Here is a 15,690-nt window from a genome sequence, read left to right on the forward strand (position 1 = left end):
AGGACGGCGATGGCGTCGTGTATCTGGACCAGGTCGGCATCATTTCGAGCAAGCTCGGACTCAGATCGCGCATGCTGGTCCAGGTGGACGAGAGGGAGGAGGACAGATTTATTTCCTTCTCGAGGGTCGAGGGGAGAGACTTTTCGGAGTTTGTCGGGAGTTATTCGGTTAGCGAGGTAGAGGGGGGAGTGAGACTCGATTATGAACTCGTCGCCATGCCGTTTCCACTCTTCCCTATGTACTTGGTCGAGCGGAAGGTGTTTAAGGAAATCCCGATGACGCTCGCCTCGATTAGGGAGGAGGCCATTTTGGGGCGCGTTATCCCGTTTGAAAACGAATAAGACCTAACAGTTTTGTTCTTCCACATTCATCTCGTACTAATCTCACCGCCAGCTCACTCTCACATTTGTGTCAATTTTATCTCGCAACATCTTTACCTTATTATCCAACTAGATCTAACTCAACGCTCCCGTTGCAGTCAGTTACAAACAAAATCAGGGAAAACGCACTAAATTTCACTAGGCAAGTCGTCCACTCAGTTGAAGACATACCTTACGCCTTCGCTTTAAGGATCGATGGCAGGAAGTCAGAGGGCTCCTCTAACCCCAGCAAGTTGAGTACTGTAGCTCCCAGGTTAGCAATACCCGCAGCCTTGCAGTCCGGGTCGTCGCCCCACTGTGCAGATTCGTTGAGCTCGTAGTTTTCAATCCCATTCCCAGTCACCACGCACGGCACTTGTTGCTTCGTGTGCGACACCTTCGCCCTCTATTTTTCAGGCTGCGACCCCGGCTTCGGATTTCCGTCCTTTCCGCACTCGGCCATGATATCGCAATTGCCATGATCGGCGGTGAGCACAACCACCCCTCCGCGGCTAATAATCTCCGGTATGACACACGCGAGGCACAGATCCACGTATTCCATCGCCATACGCGAGGCAATCATGTGCCCCGTGTGCCCCACCATGTCTCCATTAGCATAGTTGACGACCATAAGATCCGGCTTAAACTCGTCAAGATCCTTAGCGATCTCGTCCGAGATCTCAGCTGCCTTCATCCAGGGCCTGGTCTGCTCGCGCTGCTTGTACGACGGCACGCACGTGTATTTCTCCATGTTCTCGTCGAAGTTGGCGGCCCGATTCCCGTTGTAAAAGTATGTGACGTGGCCGTACTTCTGCGTCTCCGACACGGTGAAACGCTTCATGCCGTTCTTCACGACATACTCAGCGACAGTGCGCTCGATCTGAGGTGACGAGACGAGGAAGCGCTTCGGAATACCAGCGTCGCCATCATACTGCATCATGCCGGCGTAGCGGACCTTCGGGACGCGCTTGCGATCAAAGTGGGTAAACTCACCCTCTTCAGCCTCGAATGCGGTCGAGATCTCGATGGCGCGATCGCCGCGGAAGTTCCAGAACAGCACTGAGTCGTTATCCTGAATGGGTCCGACGGCATCGCCGTTGTCATCCACGACGACGAACGGCGGAAAGTACTGATCAGTCATCTCTTCATCCTTGTAAAAGCCCTGCCCGGCGTCAACTGAGGAAGAAAAGGTCTGAATGTTTTCGGTATCGCCCAAACAATGGGCGGCCCAGCCTCTCTCGACCATTCCCCAATCGGCCTCATACCTATCCATGGTGCACACCATACGACCGCCGCCGCTTGCGACGCGGAAGTCGACGCCGGACTCACGGATCGCTTCGAGGCGCTTTTCTAGCGGCCCGATGTAGTCTAGTGTACGCCGCGCCCGCCCCCCCTGGGCCCCTACACCCCCTACAGCTACAAACGACGACCTTGTACTCGTGCAGGAACTTGGAGAACCGAACTTTCCACGGGGCTTGAATCCAGTTGCACTCCAAGAGGGTCGAGCGGCCGACTGGGGTGCGGTCGAGGCCGGGGCCGGCTGCGTACATGTACCAGTCGGAGCAGCGGTGGGAGAGCCATTCGGTGAAGAGGAGCCAGAAGTGAGGGTGCAGGGCGTGTTTGGGGACGAAGGCAAGGGTTCCCTTGCCTTCGTCCCCGCGCGGGGAGGGACAGCGCGGGGCAGAAGGGCGCCCTCCTGAGCCAACTCTCGCACAACACGTGTCGTGCGAGAGTTGGCTCAGGAGGGCGTCAGCGGCCGGCTGCGGGAAGGGGAAGAGCGGGCGCTCCGTGGACGAGGTGGTCTGGGGCGGTGGATGAGGCGCGCACTCGAAGGTGAGGGCGGTAGAGGAACAAGGCGGCCACGTCTGGGCGCTCGGCGTATCGGCTCCGCGCAGCGGAGAAACAGGAGACCGCGTGCCGAGAGAGATGCGTGCCAGCGAGCAGGTGCAGGCAGGGGGAGAGCACGAGAGGAGCGATGTGAGAAGAGGGAACAGGGTGGTGCGCTGGTGGTGGATGAGGGTGAATTTCGCGTCGGAGATGGGCGGGAGGGGGGAGAAGTGGAGCAGGTAGACGGGTAGGAAAGGGCTTAGTCGTGGAGGGAGGTGAGCGTGGCGCGGATGGCGGCGGAGGGCGGGACCAGCGGGAGAGCGGAGGAAAAAGAGGAGGGTAAGGCATAGTGTGGGAGTGGCGGTGGCGGGTGGTGTAGGGGTTGAGGAGGCAGAAGAGGACGACGAGGGTGGCGAAGAAAAAGACGAATAGGGGATCAGAGTTCGGAGGAGAAGCGGGGGTGGAGGGTTGGAAGGAAATGGGGTTGGAGGGAGGAGGAATTAGGAGGGGAGGTGGACCGCATGACGTGAAGGAAGGAGGGAGACAGCGAAGGTAGGGATAGACGCGCAGAAATTATGTACTTGCACATATCAAATGCTCAGTTTATCCCACCAACACCCCGCCCAATATGGACGGCTCCTATGCTTGTAGAAGCACACAAAAGAAATCTAAGGACGAAGAATACCTCGTTTCTCCAGAAATGCAACCATTTTCTCTCTTTTCTTCGACGAACCTCGCGTCAAGTCTGCCTCTAGAGAATCTCGCACCATCTCAACCATCTCAAGGTTGTCTTCTTTCGCAATCTTGTACCAGTCGCTCGTCTCTTCTTGTAATATCTCTAAAGAATTAGAGCAATAATTATTAATCCTGTGTGGGCGACCGTTGCGGGCAATGCAGTAATTGTGCAACATCATCGTGACCATAACGATTTCAGTACAAACCTCCAACGAATATTCCAACTGACGCAGAATTCTCCACTTACTTACAAGGATTCCGAAGGCTTGTTCAACATGTATACGTGAAGTAGACTGAAAAAAATTATACGCATCGCGATACGGGTGACCACGAATCATAGATGCAGGAAAAGGAGTTAGTAAACTTTCGTCGCAACTGTACGCTTCATCGCCTGCCACCCAGTAGTCTTTGTTCAGTAGACCAGCAGCCAAGTATCTTCCCAACGATGAAACCGAATGCGGCAAGGAATCGTGGGTCGACCCCTTGCACATAGCAGAAACCATTAAAAAACGATACCGCGAATCGACAAGCGCTTGCACAGGAACAGAGTAGTAACCTTTTCTGCAGTAAAACCCTGCAGGGCCATGGCGAGATTCAGGTTGTTTGATCTTCATACAAATTCCATCCAAAGCGCCAATGCAGCCTGTTAAAGGACTGATTGTCCTCCTTGAAGACTTGAACTCATCGGCAAGGAGCTGTAGTTCTTCATCACTTTGTAGAGGATTTGGGAACCGCAATTTGCGCAAAATAGACTGCCGTGTATCCTTGAAAATTTCGTAAACAGTAGTCCTTCCGATGCCGTAATGTCGCATTTCGTCGAGGCCCTCCCGTTAACAGGCGCAGCGATATGCCCAAGCGCGCTGCTGGCCTAATTGTCGTACGCGTGTCTCGTCGCTTCAGCTCATCCCTTAAAATTTCTAACAGTTCGTAGAAAGAACACCTTGTCATCCTAAAAGCCCTCTCGAATTCTTTATCACTGTAAATGGCAGTACTTTCTTCGAACGAAATGTTTGTTCTGTTTCGCACAATATTCACCCGGCGAGGACCGCGTAGTAGCGAATAGGCAATTTGATTCAACTTTATCGTAGCTGCCACAGAGTTCAGAGATTCGTCTTCCAATACCAAAGCTGCAATGGCTGCAAAAACAGAATTTTTGTAGTTGTTCCTTACTTTTTGCCGCGTTGTGGGACTGTGGTTTTTTCTCAGAATTTGCCCTCTTTCCATAACGAAATATGGCGTGGGGAGTGGCAGTGGTGGATGGCGGGTGGGGTAGAGGTGAAGGACGCAGAGGAAGACGAGGAGGGTGGCCAAGAAGAAGACGAATGTGGGATCAGCGATCGGAGGAGAAGCGGGGGGTGAAGGGGTGGGGGTGAAGGGGTGGAAAGAAATGGGCTTGGAGGGAGGAGGAAGCGTTGGAAACCGGAGGGGGAGGTGGTCCGCATGACTTGAAAGAAGGGGGGTGTGAGCGAAGGTATAGATGGACGCGAGAATGGTTAGCATAATGTGTGCAAGACGCACATATCGAGTGCAGAGCATCGAGGGAGAGTCCCATTTGAAAGCAGCCGAGGAAAGATTGTTGCCCAAATGGATTGATACGTGGAGTAGAATGGCAGCAGTAGTTCGGTGGTGTTGCTGTAACAAGCGGCGTCGAGAAATCATTGCTACTTCATGAATCGGGATCGGAACCAACGCCGTTGCCAGGGGATCGCAGCAGCTTCTCTGATGTGAAACGTAGACGTCCTGCAAGGGCATTTTCCGCTCTGTACATTACAACCATTTACAGCGCTTTTCTTGAAATTTTTAATTTAAAGGCCTGGGAGATACGCACTGCTGGAAGTCAAGAGAAGAAACATTTGTGATGAACTGCGAGTTAGGAACGGCCCTGAGAGGGACGCACAACATCAAATCAAAGAGGGCGCGCTCAGTGGGCAACCAGCGTCCCCCGCGCATCTGCCGCTGCCCGAAGCGCCGTCGTTTCCCACCGGCTCTCCGCCGCCCACGCGCGCTGCGGAACACCCGCGCTTTGAGACGCGTCAGGGCGACCGGCGCTCGCCCTCACCATTCACTATCGCCGACTCAGATGGCGGTGTACCCCACCCCACGACCAGGGGGGAACACGCAGAGTTGTTAACGAATTCAGCACCGACGCGTCTCCGCCCCGCAATCTACGCGCCGAACTGCGGAGTCCCGTTAGAACGTCGACGTCACAGGTCCCTACGCCCGGCGGCGTCGCACGCATCGGAGGGAAACCGCGCTACGCGGGGGGGCCACTACTGTACAGCGACAACCTGGTGAGGGCCAGTGCCGACGTCGACCCATAGACACATCCCAGCGGATGGACGCGCCTTCAGTCTATACGCCACAGTGGCAAGGAGGGGTGTCTATTCGTGTGATATCTAAGTGAACAGGCCTCAGGAGGCCAGCATTCGAGATACTGTATTTGCGGCACGTGGGAAACAAAGGGCAGATTACCGCGACACGGCACCGGCCGACCCTCACTACTCGCGACGCTGCGCCACTGGAGTCCGGCACGGCGGCCGACTTCGACGTCACGCGCTGGCGCGGTGCCGCGCTGCGCGTCGCGAGTGTCACTCAACCCCTCCTCTGAGACCGGGAATGCCACGTACATTCCAAGAGTCTGGACAAGAATGCGGATCGAGGCGTCTCGTACATGGACGACAGCTCACGCCAGCCGACCAGATCTCGCGCTATGGCCGGCTCGTGTGGTGCAGTAGCTCTCCAATAGGAGGGGGGAACGCACGGCGAATCGCAGAGGAGCACATCGCGCTGCCGAAGCTCTAGCGTCTGGTCAAGGACACGCTTAGACTTCGTGACGTACCGGCGGAGCCGCACGGATCTGACATACAGCACAACCGGTGTGACTGTCAGCGCGAACGCTGGCGGCCGCCAAGGGCGGACCAGAAACCGCAGTTCGACTCGATGGCGCGACTTTTCCGGGACACCCCGTCCTGCCGCCCCAACGGAGGGACGAGAACCTCGGGAGGTGATTTTCGCGGAAGGACGAATCGCTGTACTTGGAAAGGGAAGATATCAATTGCTTCTACGCCAAGGGGATTGGGTGCCCCACAGGCTGCAAAGGAATGTCAGGAGGCGGGGGAACGGGGGAGTGAGCTACAGAGATCCGATCGGGGTGCTTGGCACTGCCGTGATGGGGCGCTGGCGACTACAAACAACTCGCGGTTCTCGCAAGTGCCTCGCGGCCATTCGGAGAAGACGAGAACCCCTGACGAGCGGCTCGTCGACGCTGGCAAAGAACGGCGAAATGCTTGGAGCGCAATGTGAGAACAATCTCAGACGCGGAAGGGGGAGCTGGACCCCTGCAGAAGGCGTGAGCAGGGGAAGACGGGAAGGAAGCAGGGCTCGCAGGGGCGCGATGTCTAGAGGACAGCGCGCTTGGATACGAATGGTTGCCGTGAATGCGGAGGTTCCCTCTTAAGGGGGGCCCGTGTAGCATAACCCCCGACCACTATACTATATATTAGATTTAGAATTAGATCTAGCGCTGTAAGGTACGGACGTTACAGCGTGCGCGCGCATACCTTACAGCGCGCGCGCTCCAACACGTGTACCCCACGTGTAGCACACGTGTGCTGTCAGCCCCGACGGCTGACAGCGTTACAGTGCGGGCCGGCCCGCACTGTTGTCTACAGTAAGCCGACTACAGTATAGTCCATACTGTACTGTAGACGGTTAATTAACTTGTACAATAAATACAGGGAGCGACGGCCGGGGGAGAGGGAAGCTAGGCAACCCTCCACCGACGGTCGACCACCCAGCTTACTCTACTCACACCGCCGTTCCGCGAGTAGTTAGCACCGAGCGGGTAGTGGACGCGAGTGACACCGCGGCGAGCCGCGATCCGCCTCCGCCCCTCAGTACCGGATCGTCAAGCGGTACTGCTCCGGGGCGTCAAGGCGTCGATCCACTCGCCTACGCGCGCGTCCCCGCCGACCACGCTCTACCACCCGCTACCGGCCCGCTTCCGGTGGCGTTGGTTGGTTCAAGACCCTCGGCACGGCGATTCGGGGTCTTCCGCCGAACATCGCGAACACCCCCCCGCCGTGTGCGGGGTGTTTATGCGACAGAACGCCGAAAGCGGTCCCTGTGAGGCCGGCAAGTGTCGCAGCCAGCGGCGCTGGAGAAAGTGCGCGTGCAGGTAGGGGCCGTGAAACTGCGCCGGGTGGCAGTGTTCGGCGCTAGCAATCCGAGCTGGGAGCGATCTCGGAGGCGGACTTTCCCGCCTTGCAGGGCGTTAACTGCCCCTTCTTCTCTGCGTCCGACGCGCTGGGGCGCGACAAATACCTATTGTACATGCCGGCGTCTGGGCTCGCCACGAGCGTGGACGGGGCGGGAAAAGTGGTCGGGCGTCTGCAATGCGTGCTCTCGCGGCGTGCAGCGCTAGAGTTGGGATAGCACTTTGACACGGTGCGCGGCGCGGGCGTGTGGGACGGGGCGTACGGCTCGCTCGCGGTGATCGGCGTGGCGGAAATGCTCGCGCAGCAGCGTGGCGGGGTTTGCGCGCTGCCGTTCGACGTGGCGGTGTTTGCGTTTGAAGATGAGGGGGCAACATCGCGTTCGGCACGACGAACTTCTCGGACGAGGCGGCAGCGGGGGTGGTTACGGACTAGTGGTGACGGACAGTGAGATCGGAGCGGTGGCGGCGCGGCACGCGGCGGTGTTCGGGGTGGCGGGGGAGGTGGCGGGGCGCGTGCGGGGCACGCGAGCAGGGGAGCTGGTGGGGTTTGTCGAGGTGCACATTGAGCAGGGGCCGGTGCCGGGGAGGCGCGGGCGGGGTGCGCGGGCCCTGGACGCGATCGCGGGGCAGACTCGGGCGTGGGTGATGCTGCTCGGGCGGCAGGGGCACGCGGGAACGATGCTGACGAGCGCGCGACGCGACGCGGTGGCCACGTCGGCGACGGTAGTGGTGGTGGAGGCGGCGGTGTGTTGGCGACGGTCGGACGGGTGGAGGGCGCGGGCGGGAGCGCCAAGTTGATTGCCGGGTGGGCACGCATGAGCGTGTAGTGGGAGACGATGCACGAGGTCGAGGCCGTGCGCACGGACCGGTGGGTTCGGCAGGCTGTGCGCGAAGCAGTCGCCGGCGAGGCGGTGACGAGCGGGGCTGGGCATGACGCGCAGGTGATGGCGCAAGTGACGGAGGTGGGCATGGTGTTCGTCAGATCTAAGAGCGGCGTGAGCAATCACGTGGACGAGCACGTGGTGGACGAAGACGTGGTCGGGGGGCCGATAAACTGCTGGAGGTTGTCATGCGGATCGCGGGGTGTATTGTTCCTCGACGCGGACTTGGCTCGGCAGGCGAAGCGCGCACGGAGCCCACTTTCCTGCACTAATACTAATTTCCGTGTCTGTCTGTCTGTCGGTCTGTGTGTGTGTGCGTTCCCGGGTTGCCATTGGCGCACGGGGGCGCTGCCGTGACAAGTGGCGGCCACGGGCGGGGCCTGGACGCAGGCCAGGCCGCCACGCGGACACGTGGGCAAAGTGGCGGCCACGGGCGGGGGCCTGGCCACAGGCTTGGTCCGCCACGGGGACACGTGGTGGCTTCAGGCACGATCGTAGCACTACAGTACAGTACTAATTTAAATTTGAATGCTACACTACAGTACAGAAAACATAAAAAATACTCTCCCGACGCGCTCCGCGTTCTCTACCGATCCCCGTGCACACCGTTTACGCGAAGTGAATAAGTTAATAACTGTCCTCATTGCTCCATCCAGCTCGCTGCCCGCGGCATTTGAGCGCACGCGAACGCTTACTGACTACATACGGTGTGTGTGTTTTTCTGCGAAGTGTCTACTCAAGAAGAACGCCAAGAATTGCGCGCCGCACGCCGCGCCGCTACCCCGATCCGCCTGAACTTTTCCGAGTCCTCCACAGCGTCGACACGTGTCAACGTAGTTCATCCAGCCCCGCCCTTTGCGCCCGCCCCACGTGTCCACGTCCCCCCGATTGCCCCCGCGCCCGCCCCACGTGTACCGCGCGCCCCTCTGCCACGTGTACCACGTCTTCCGCCGGCCCCTGCGCCAGCACCCGCACCACGTGTACCACGCGCAACGGTCCAACGTTTTACACGTTTACCTCTGCCTGTCATTCCTACGTTTCGTGGGCTACGTGTGCCACGTGCGATCGAGCGGCCGCGTGCGCGCACGTTGCCAGCTGTCACTGCTGTGTTGCGCAGTGTTCCCGTATACACGTGTGACACCTGCAACTTTCATTGCTCGCGCGCGGTACTGTGGGATGGGCATGCGCACACTGAGGGGCACGTGGCTCAAGTGAATCAAGCGGGCCGAACATTCCGGTGCGAGGTGTAGTGCACTGAGGGGGAACGGTGAGATCCCCCTCTGGCAGAGCGCGTGCGTTCGGGGGCGCGTGTAGGGGATTCGGGAGACCACCCGTAAAGGAACCGGTACGGGGCCGGGCGCGAAGCACAGTAGGGGATTAGAGGGGTAAAAAGGAATCAAAGGACACGCCCAGGAGGGGCGGAGTGGTAGGGACAGACTGACGCGCACGCTACAGTAGGATAGCAGGGGGGGCGCGCGCGGTAGAGGTAGGTGGGAATCGGGACGAAGATGGCTCGCAGGGTACTGTCGTAGGACGGGGACCGACGCGAGGCTTCGACTCCACTTCCAGAAACCCAGGTTGTAGACCCAAAGCTTCGTGAGGATTTACTTCGGGTCGGACGTCGACTATATAGGAGTCGACGTCGCGATATAATAATAATAATAATAATACTATTAAATTAAGAGGCGCACGACACCCGTGACACGTGGTGGTGGGCCACGGGTACACGTGGTTAATGGCACGGATAAACGTGAGGTATAACACGGGTACACGCGGGTAAATGGCACGATTAACGTGAGGGATAACACGGGTACACGTGGGTAGATCTGTCAGTACTTCGACAGGGCTCCATGGAGCTTACACCCGGCCACGAGAGGGGGATAGGATACCCGGTTACACGTGGTATATATATCACTTATGATAGTGAGGCATCCCGCGTGTGCTACAGTACAGCACCGCGATTACGCGGGGCGGTCAGTGCTCTACACGAGGTGTGTGCGTGCACGGTTGCCACTGCACACGACTTCAGGCGACATCTGACGGGCAAGAAGCACAAGCGTAAGCTCCGATCCATTACGGGATAGTACAAGAAAATAAAGGCCCTATTGTTACTCTTTTGCTAATTGCTCTTGCGGACGACCTAGCTGGCTGACGTTGCGTTTAGACCTTTGAGGACTGCTTGCTATGACTCATAGCGATCTACAACGGACCTCTCGCACTTGCGTCAACCCTAGCTGCACTTACAAGGATTTCACAAGCGCGCCGAACAGAACGGAAATGGCGGAACCAGCGGATGAAGACGTGGCAGAAGCAAGAAGGCAGCAAAGAAACGTGGGTGCAAGGGCAAGAAGAGCGCAAGAGACTGAAGCTGATGCTCAAGCACGTCGTGAGGCAGGTCGAGACCGTGCGAGAATCCGGAGGGCTCAACAAACCAAATCTGAGACTGCAGCGCGTCGCCGAACCAACCGGGAACGTACTGCAGCACGAAGAGCAGCAGAGACTCCTGAGCAGCGCGAAGAGCGTCTCCGACGAGGCAGGGAGAGAGCAAGGGCGCGCAGAGCGGGAGAAACAACCCCCCTCCGAGAATCACGGCGCGAAGCGGATCGCATTGCGATACGGGGCGCTAGAGCGGAAGAATCAAACCCCCTCCGAGATTCATGGCGCGAAGCTGATCGCATTGCGACACGGGGCGCTAGAGCAGAGGAATGTACTCCCATTCGTGAAGCGCGGCGAGACCTTGACCGTCTCTCCACCCAACGATCAAGCGATGCACAGGACACACCGACTCGGAATGCGCGGCAAGGGTCCGACCGCCAGGCTCGAAGTGCTTCCAGACAGCTCTTCACTCCACTTCCTCGCCTCTGTACCGCGATCTCGGCATGATCTGTACTGAGTGTTCGCACTGCAAAGTTCTGCATTTCGTCCAAGAACGCATCGTGAGCAGTTCTTCGGCAAGGCCGATGTTTTTCACATGCTGCGGGAATGGAAAGCTGTCATTGCCCCTTCTTCCCGACCCTCCAGCTCTTCTGCGCTCTCTTCTCATCGATGATACTCCAAGGTCACGCCGCTTCCGTAAGAACATTCGAGCATAAAATGCAGCGCTGTCTATGGCATCCGTGGTCGCCAAGTGGGTGAACAGAGGGCCCGGCACTTCCAATTTTAACCCCACAATGACGATGCAGGGCGATATGTACCATTACATGGGTCCCATGATGCCATCCGAAGGGCGGGCGCCTTCCTACGCTTCCGTTTACATTCACGACAGTGACTACGCCACCCACACGCGTACAACGCTTGGAAACTCTAGACGACTGGAAGAGGCATTGATGACGCAACTAACGCACATGCTGCACGAATGCAACCCCTACGTGCAGACATTTCTGTGTATGCGAGAATGGGCTCAATCTCCTCACAACAACACTCCAGCCGCGTACCAGATGGTCATCCATGCCGACCGCAGGCCAAGCCATGAGCACGTGCGCCGGTACAATAGTCCCGAAGCTTCTGAAGTGGCTGCATTGATCCCTGGAAATGAATACGGAGAGATTGGGCGAAGAGATATCGTCGTTCGCAGGCGAGGGACTCTGAACAGTAACGGGAACGAAGTGTTGGATCCGATTTCAGTCAGTCATCGTGCATACGATCCATTGAGTTACGTGCTTTTGTTCCCGAACGGTAGAGATGGATGGTATCCAGAGCTTCGATTCTCCAGTGAGGACGACGGCAGACGTACCAAGATAACTCCGATGATGTTCTACGGATGGAATTTGTTCGGAAGGGCAGGCGAGTTCAGCACGATCTTACACGCAGCGCGAATCTTTCAGCAATATTTAGTTGACCGGTTCTGCAAAGTGGAGGCAGAAAGGCTTTCGTATCTCCGCCACAACCAGACACAGCTTCGAGCGGCGGACTACACCTCAGTTCGCGACAGCCTAGGAGACTCCGGTCGTGCTGAAGATGAAGCCGACGCTGTACGTGCAGGACGACTGTTCATTCTCCCTTCTACGCACATCGGATGTGACCGCTACATGAGGCAGCAGATGCACGACATCATTGCTATATCTAACCAAATTGGCCACGCGGACATATTCCTCACCATGACATGTAATCCTAGCTGGTCGGAGATCACAAGAGCCCTGCTGCCCAATCAAACTCCTCAGGACAGACCGGATCTGTGCGCACGTGTGTTTCGTCTCAAAATGAAGGATCTCATGTCCTTGGTCATCAACGAGGATGTGTTCCGAACCGTCGTTGCCCATGTACGAGTCATCGAATTTCAGAAACGAGGTCTGCCCCACGCTCACGTGCTATTCTTCCTAGATGAGGTCTCCAAGAATGATCTGCGTAATCCCGAAAACGTCGACCGCATTATCTCTGCCGAGATCCCGTCTCCACAAGATCCAGAACTCCAAGAGGTCGTGCTTAAGCATATGATTCACAATCCATGTGGAGAACGCAATCCAACAGCCGTGTGCATGGGCGGGCAGTACTGCAGGAAAAGGTTCCAAAACCGTTCAAACACGAAACCGGCCAGTCCGAAAGTGAGTACTACATCACGTACCGCAGAAGGTCCCCCTCGGCAGGTGGCGTCTCCATCGAGCGTCCCTCCCGTATTGGCCGACGACAGCAATCCGTCGTGGTCGACAACTCCTGGGTCGTTCCCCACAGTCCTCTGCTTCTGAGATCGTTCGCTTGCCATTTGAATGTGGAACTCTGCGTGTCAAGCGTTGGCGGAATCAAGTACCTCTTCAAGTATGTGTGCAAGGTACAAGACTGAGTGATCATGGAAATCACTGCCGAAAACGAGTGCTACGACGAGATCTCCAACTTCCAAGATGCCAGATACGTGTCTGCATCGGAGGCCGCATGGAGGTTATTCTCCTTTGATATTGTGGATCGCAATCCTCCAGTGGTCAGACGTTCAGTGCGTCTGCCCACCCACCATACGGTTTACTTTGAGAAAGGAAGAGAGCAGGAGGCGGCGCTTCGACCGGCATCAGGTACGAAGCTGACCGAGTGGTTTAAAGCCAACGAAAAGTACCCAAGCGCGAGGCATATTCGGTACCACAAGTTTCCAAAGTACTTTATGTGGAAGAAAAGTAGCAAGTCATGAAGTCCAAGAGCATCCCTGCGAAGACGGAACGCCAGCAGCGAAGAGGAAGCCTACGATTTCAGTGGCACAGGCGCCAACGTAGTCGGTCGAATCTATACTGTCAGTCCGAGGGAGGGTGAGCGCTACTTTCTTCGCCTCCTCCTCACACAAGTGCCGGGGGCAACATCCTTCGAGAACTTGCGAAACATCGACGGCGAGCAGTGCACCAGCTTCCGACAAGCTTGCTTACGACTTGGTTCGCTGGCCGACGATGCCGACTGGAAGCACGCCATCCGAGATTCATTCCGGTCAAGCTTCGTTCCCCTTTCTCATCTGTTCGCTACGATTCTGGCACATTTCCAACCTTCGGATCCTCTCTCGCTGTGGAACGACCACCTGCACATGTTTCTCACCGATATTCGCAATCGCGCACGTGGACAACCCATTCGAAAACATCAGCTTCGCGATGATCACCACGCCACATCTTACGTGCTTGGAGAGATACAGGAGGCCCTGCAGACGGTGCGTTCAGACTGGACGCTCGCACACTTCGGACTCCCACTCCCCGACGAGAGCCTGCCCGCTTCGAAACAGCCAAACGAGATCCAGACACCCGAAGCACAAGCGCAGCAGTGCGAAGAGCGATGACAGACATCGTTGCCACTGTTAAACACAAATCAGCGCCATGCCTTTGACGAAATAGTAGGCTCCATGCTTCCAGGCGTATCCGTCTCGGCATTTCTTCAAGGATCCTCAAGCGCCGTTGCGGGACCTTCTATGCGAACACAAAATAGTCGTCTCTTCTTCCTCGATGCTCCTGGCGGAACAGGCAAAACATTCGTGCTCAGCGCCATTCAAGACTTCCTTCGTTCGCGCCGCAAGCAAGTCATCGCCGTCGCTACATCTGCTGTTGCTGCAGTGTTGCTCGACGGTGGACGCACCGCTCATTCCGTGTTCAAGATTCCCATTCCTGTATCTGCCGAAAGCACTTGCAACTTCTCCACAAACTCCGATACCAGTCGTACATTGCAACAAGTCGATCTTATCATATGGGACGAGATCGTCATGTGCCGTCGAAACTGCATTGAGACTGTCGATCGCTCCCTTCGCGACTTGATGCAAACCGACCGGCCCTTCGGAGGAAAGTTCCTCGTGCTCGCTGGAGACTTTAGACAAATCCTTCCCGTCGTTCCAGGCGGGTCCAAAGGTCAAATCGTGAGCGCGTGCGCAAATCTTCCGCGCTGTATCGAGAGTGCCGATTCCTGTGCCTTACCGAGAACATGCGCCTCCCTGCTCTCCAGGCGGACCCTGCAGCAGATGCGGAGGCTCTCAACGTCCCACAGTTCTTCCTCAGCGTCGAGGAAGGCAGACTTCAATGCGAACAGCGCCCGGAATGGATTTCACTACCACAGTCCGTAGCGTTCGAGCACAACATCCGCAATTTATGCCTCAAGGTCTTCCACGGCATTCGAGACAATCACGCCGACCCTACATGGCTCACCAAGCGCGGTATACTCACTACAACGAACAGACCGCTCGAACAGGTCAACAAAGTCATCGGCAACATGATGCCGGGACCGTATCGAACATATTTAAGCGCAGAAAAGGTCGAGAGCGAAGACACCAACGCGCTGATCTATCCCACGGAAATTCTCAACACCTTGACGGCCGGGTCTGCTCTACCAGACCACAAGCTCAAGCTCAAGAAAGGTTTCATCATCATGCTTCTGCGCAATCTCGATCTCACTTCCGGTCACGTCAACGGCGCACGATATGTCATCGAGAAAATGACCAACAACCTACACTTTCTACGCGTTACCTCAGGGTCACATGAAGGCAACAGACTCTGCCTTCCACGAATGCCCTGCGGACCAGGCGACGACAACTTTCCCATCCCTGGATTTACTCGAACGCAGTTCCCCATTCGCACGTGCTTCGCCCTTACAACGAACAAAGCTCAAGGACAGTCCTTCGGTGGCCGCATTGGTCTGGACCTACGAGATCATTGCTTCTCGCACGGTCAACTCTACGTCGCATTATCGAGGACTACTCACTCCAGCAACGTCACTATCCTCACTCGAGAGTCTGGTGCGACAACGCGAAACGTAGTGTACCCCGAGGTCCTTCAGTAGTCATCAAAAAAATTAACGCCATTCTCTTTAAATCTTCCCCTTCCCACCCTTCCGAATTATTGCTCCTCCACGCGGACTTGGCTCGGCGCGCGAAGTGCGCACGGAGCCCACTTGTCCACAACTACTAATACTCAAGTTTTTGTGCGTGTGTTGTAGTATAGTGGCGGTCGCCAGCTATGAGCTAGCTCGAGGAAGAGGTAACAACCAATAGGGGGTGTCCCGCGGTAGATCGGGACTGTGGTAGAGCAAAGGGGAAGTACGTCGGCCGACTGCAAAAGCACGACGTACTGGTCGAAGTGCGGACCCGGAATGGGACCAGCACTGGAAGGGGTGATGTAATAACACACAAAACAGGGGGGAACCCGAGCCTAAAGACTAGTTTCAGACACGGGCGGAGCGCCGAGTAGCGGAAACTCCTAGAACGAGCGAGACAGATGTCAATAGTGCC

General features: G+C 56.8%; 2 protein-coding genes; one reads left to right on the forward strand and one right to left on the reverse strand.

The window, feature by feature from the left end:
* Nucleotides 1-398: 398 nt before the first annotated feature.
* On the reverse strand, nt 399-1,644 carry CHC_T00004201001 (hypothetical protein). XM_005715506.1 is given in 2 exon segments: nt 399-765; nt 766-1,644. The coding sequence occupies 1 exon segment, from the start codon at nt 1,642-1,644 to the stop codon at nt 766-768; it is 879 nt and encodes a 292-aa protein (XP_005715563.1). The 3' UTR covers nt 399-765.
* Nucleotides 1,645-11,125: 9,481 nt separating this feature from the next.
* Nucleotides 11,126-15,242, forward strand: CHC_T00008991001 (ATP dependant DNA Helicase Pif1). The gene is made up of 8 exons (XM_005715507.1): nt 11,126-12,209; nt 12,285-12,563; nt 12,602-12,776; nt 12,891-13,117; nt 13,175-13,636; nt 13,684-13,742; nt 13,792-14,444; nt 14,480-15,242. The coding sequence occupies exons 1-8, from the start codon at nt 11,126-11,128 to the stop codon at nt 15,240-15,242; spliced, it is 3,702 nt and encodes a 1,233-aa protein (XP_005715564.1).
* Nucleotides 15,243-15,690: the final 448 nt, after the last annotated feature.

The sequence above is a fragment of the Chondrus crispus genome, genomic scaffold (genome assembly GCF_000350225.1).
Source record: "Chondrus crispus Stackhouse genomic scaffold, scaffold_219, whole genome shotgun sequence".
Classification (NCBI taxonomy): Eukaryota; Rhodophyta; class Florideophyceae; order Gigartinales; family Gigartinaceae; genus Chondrus; species Chondrus crispus.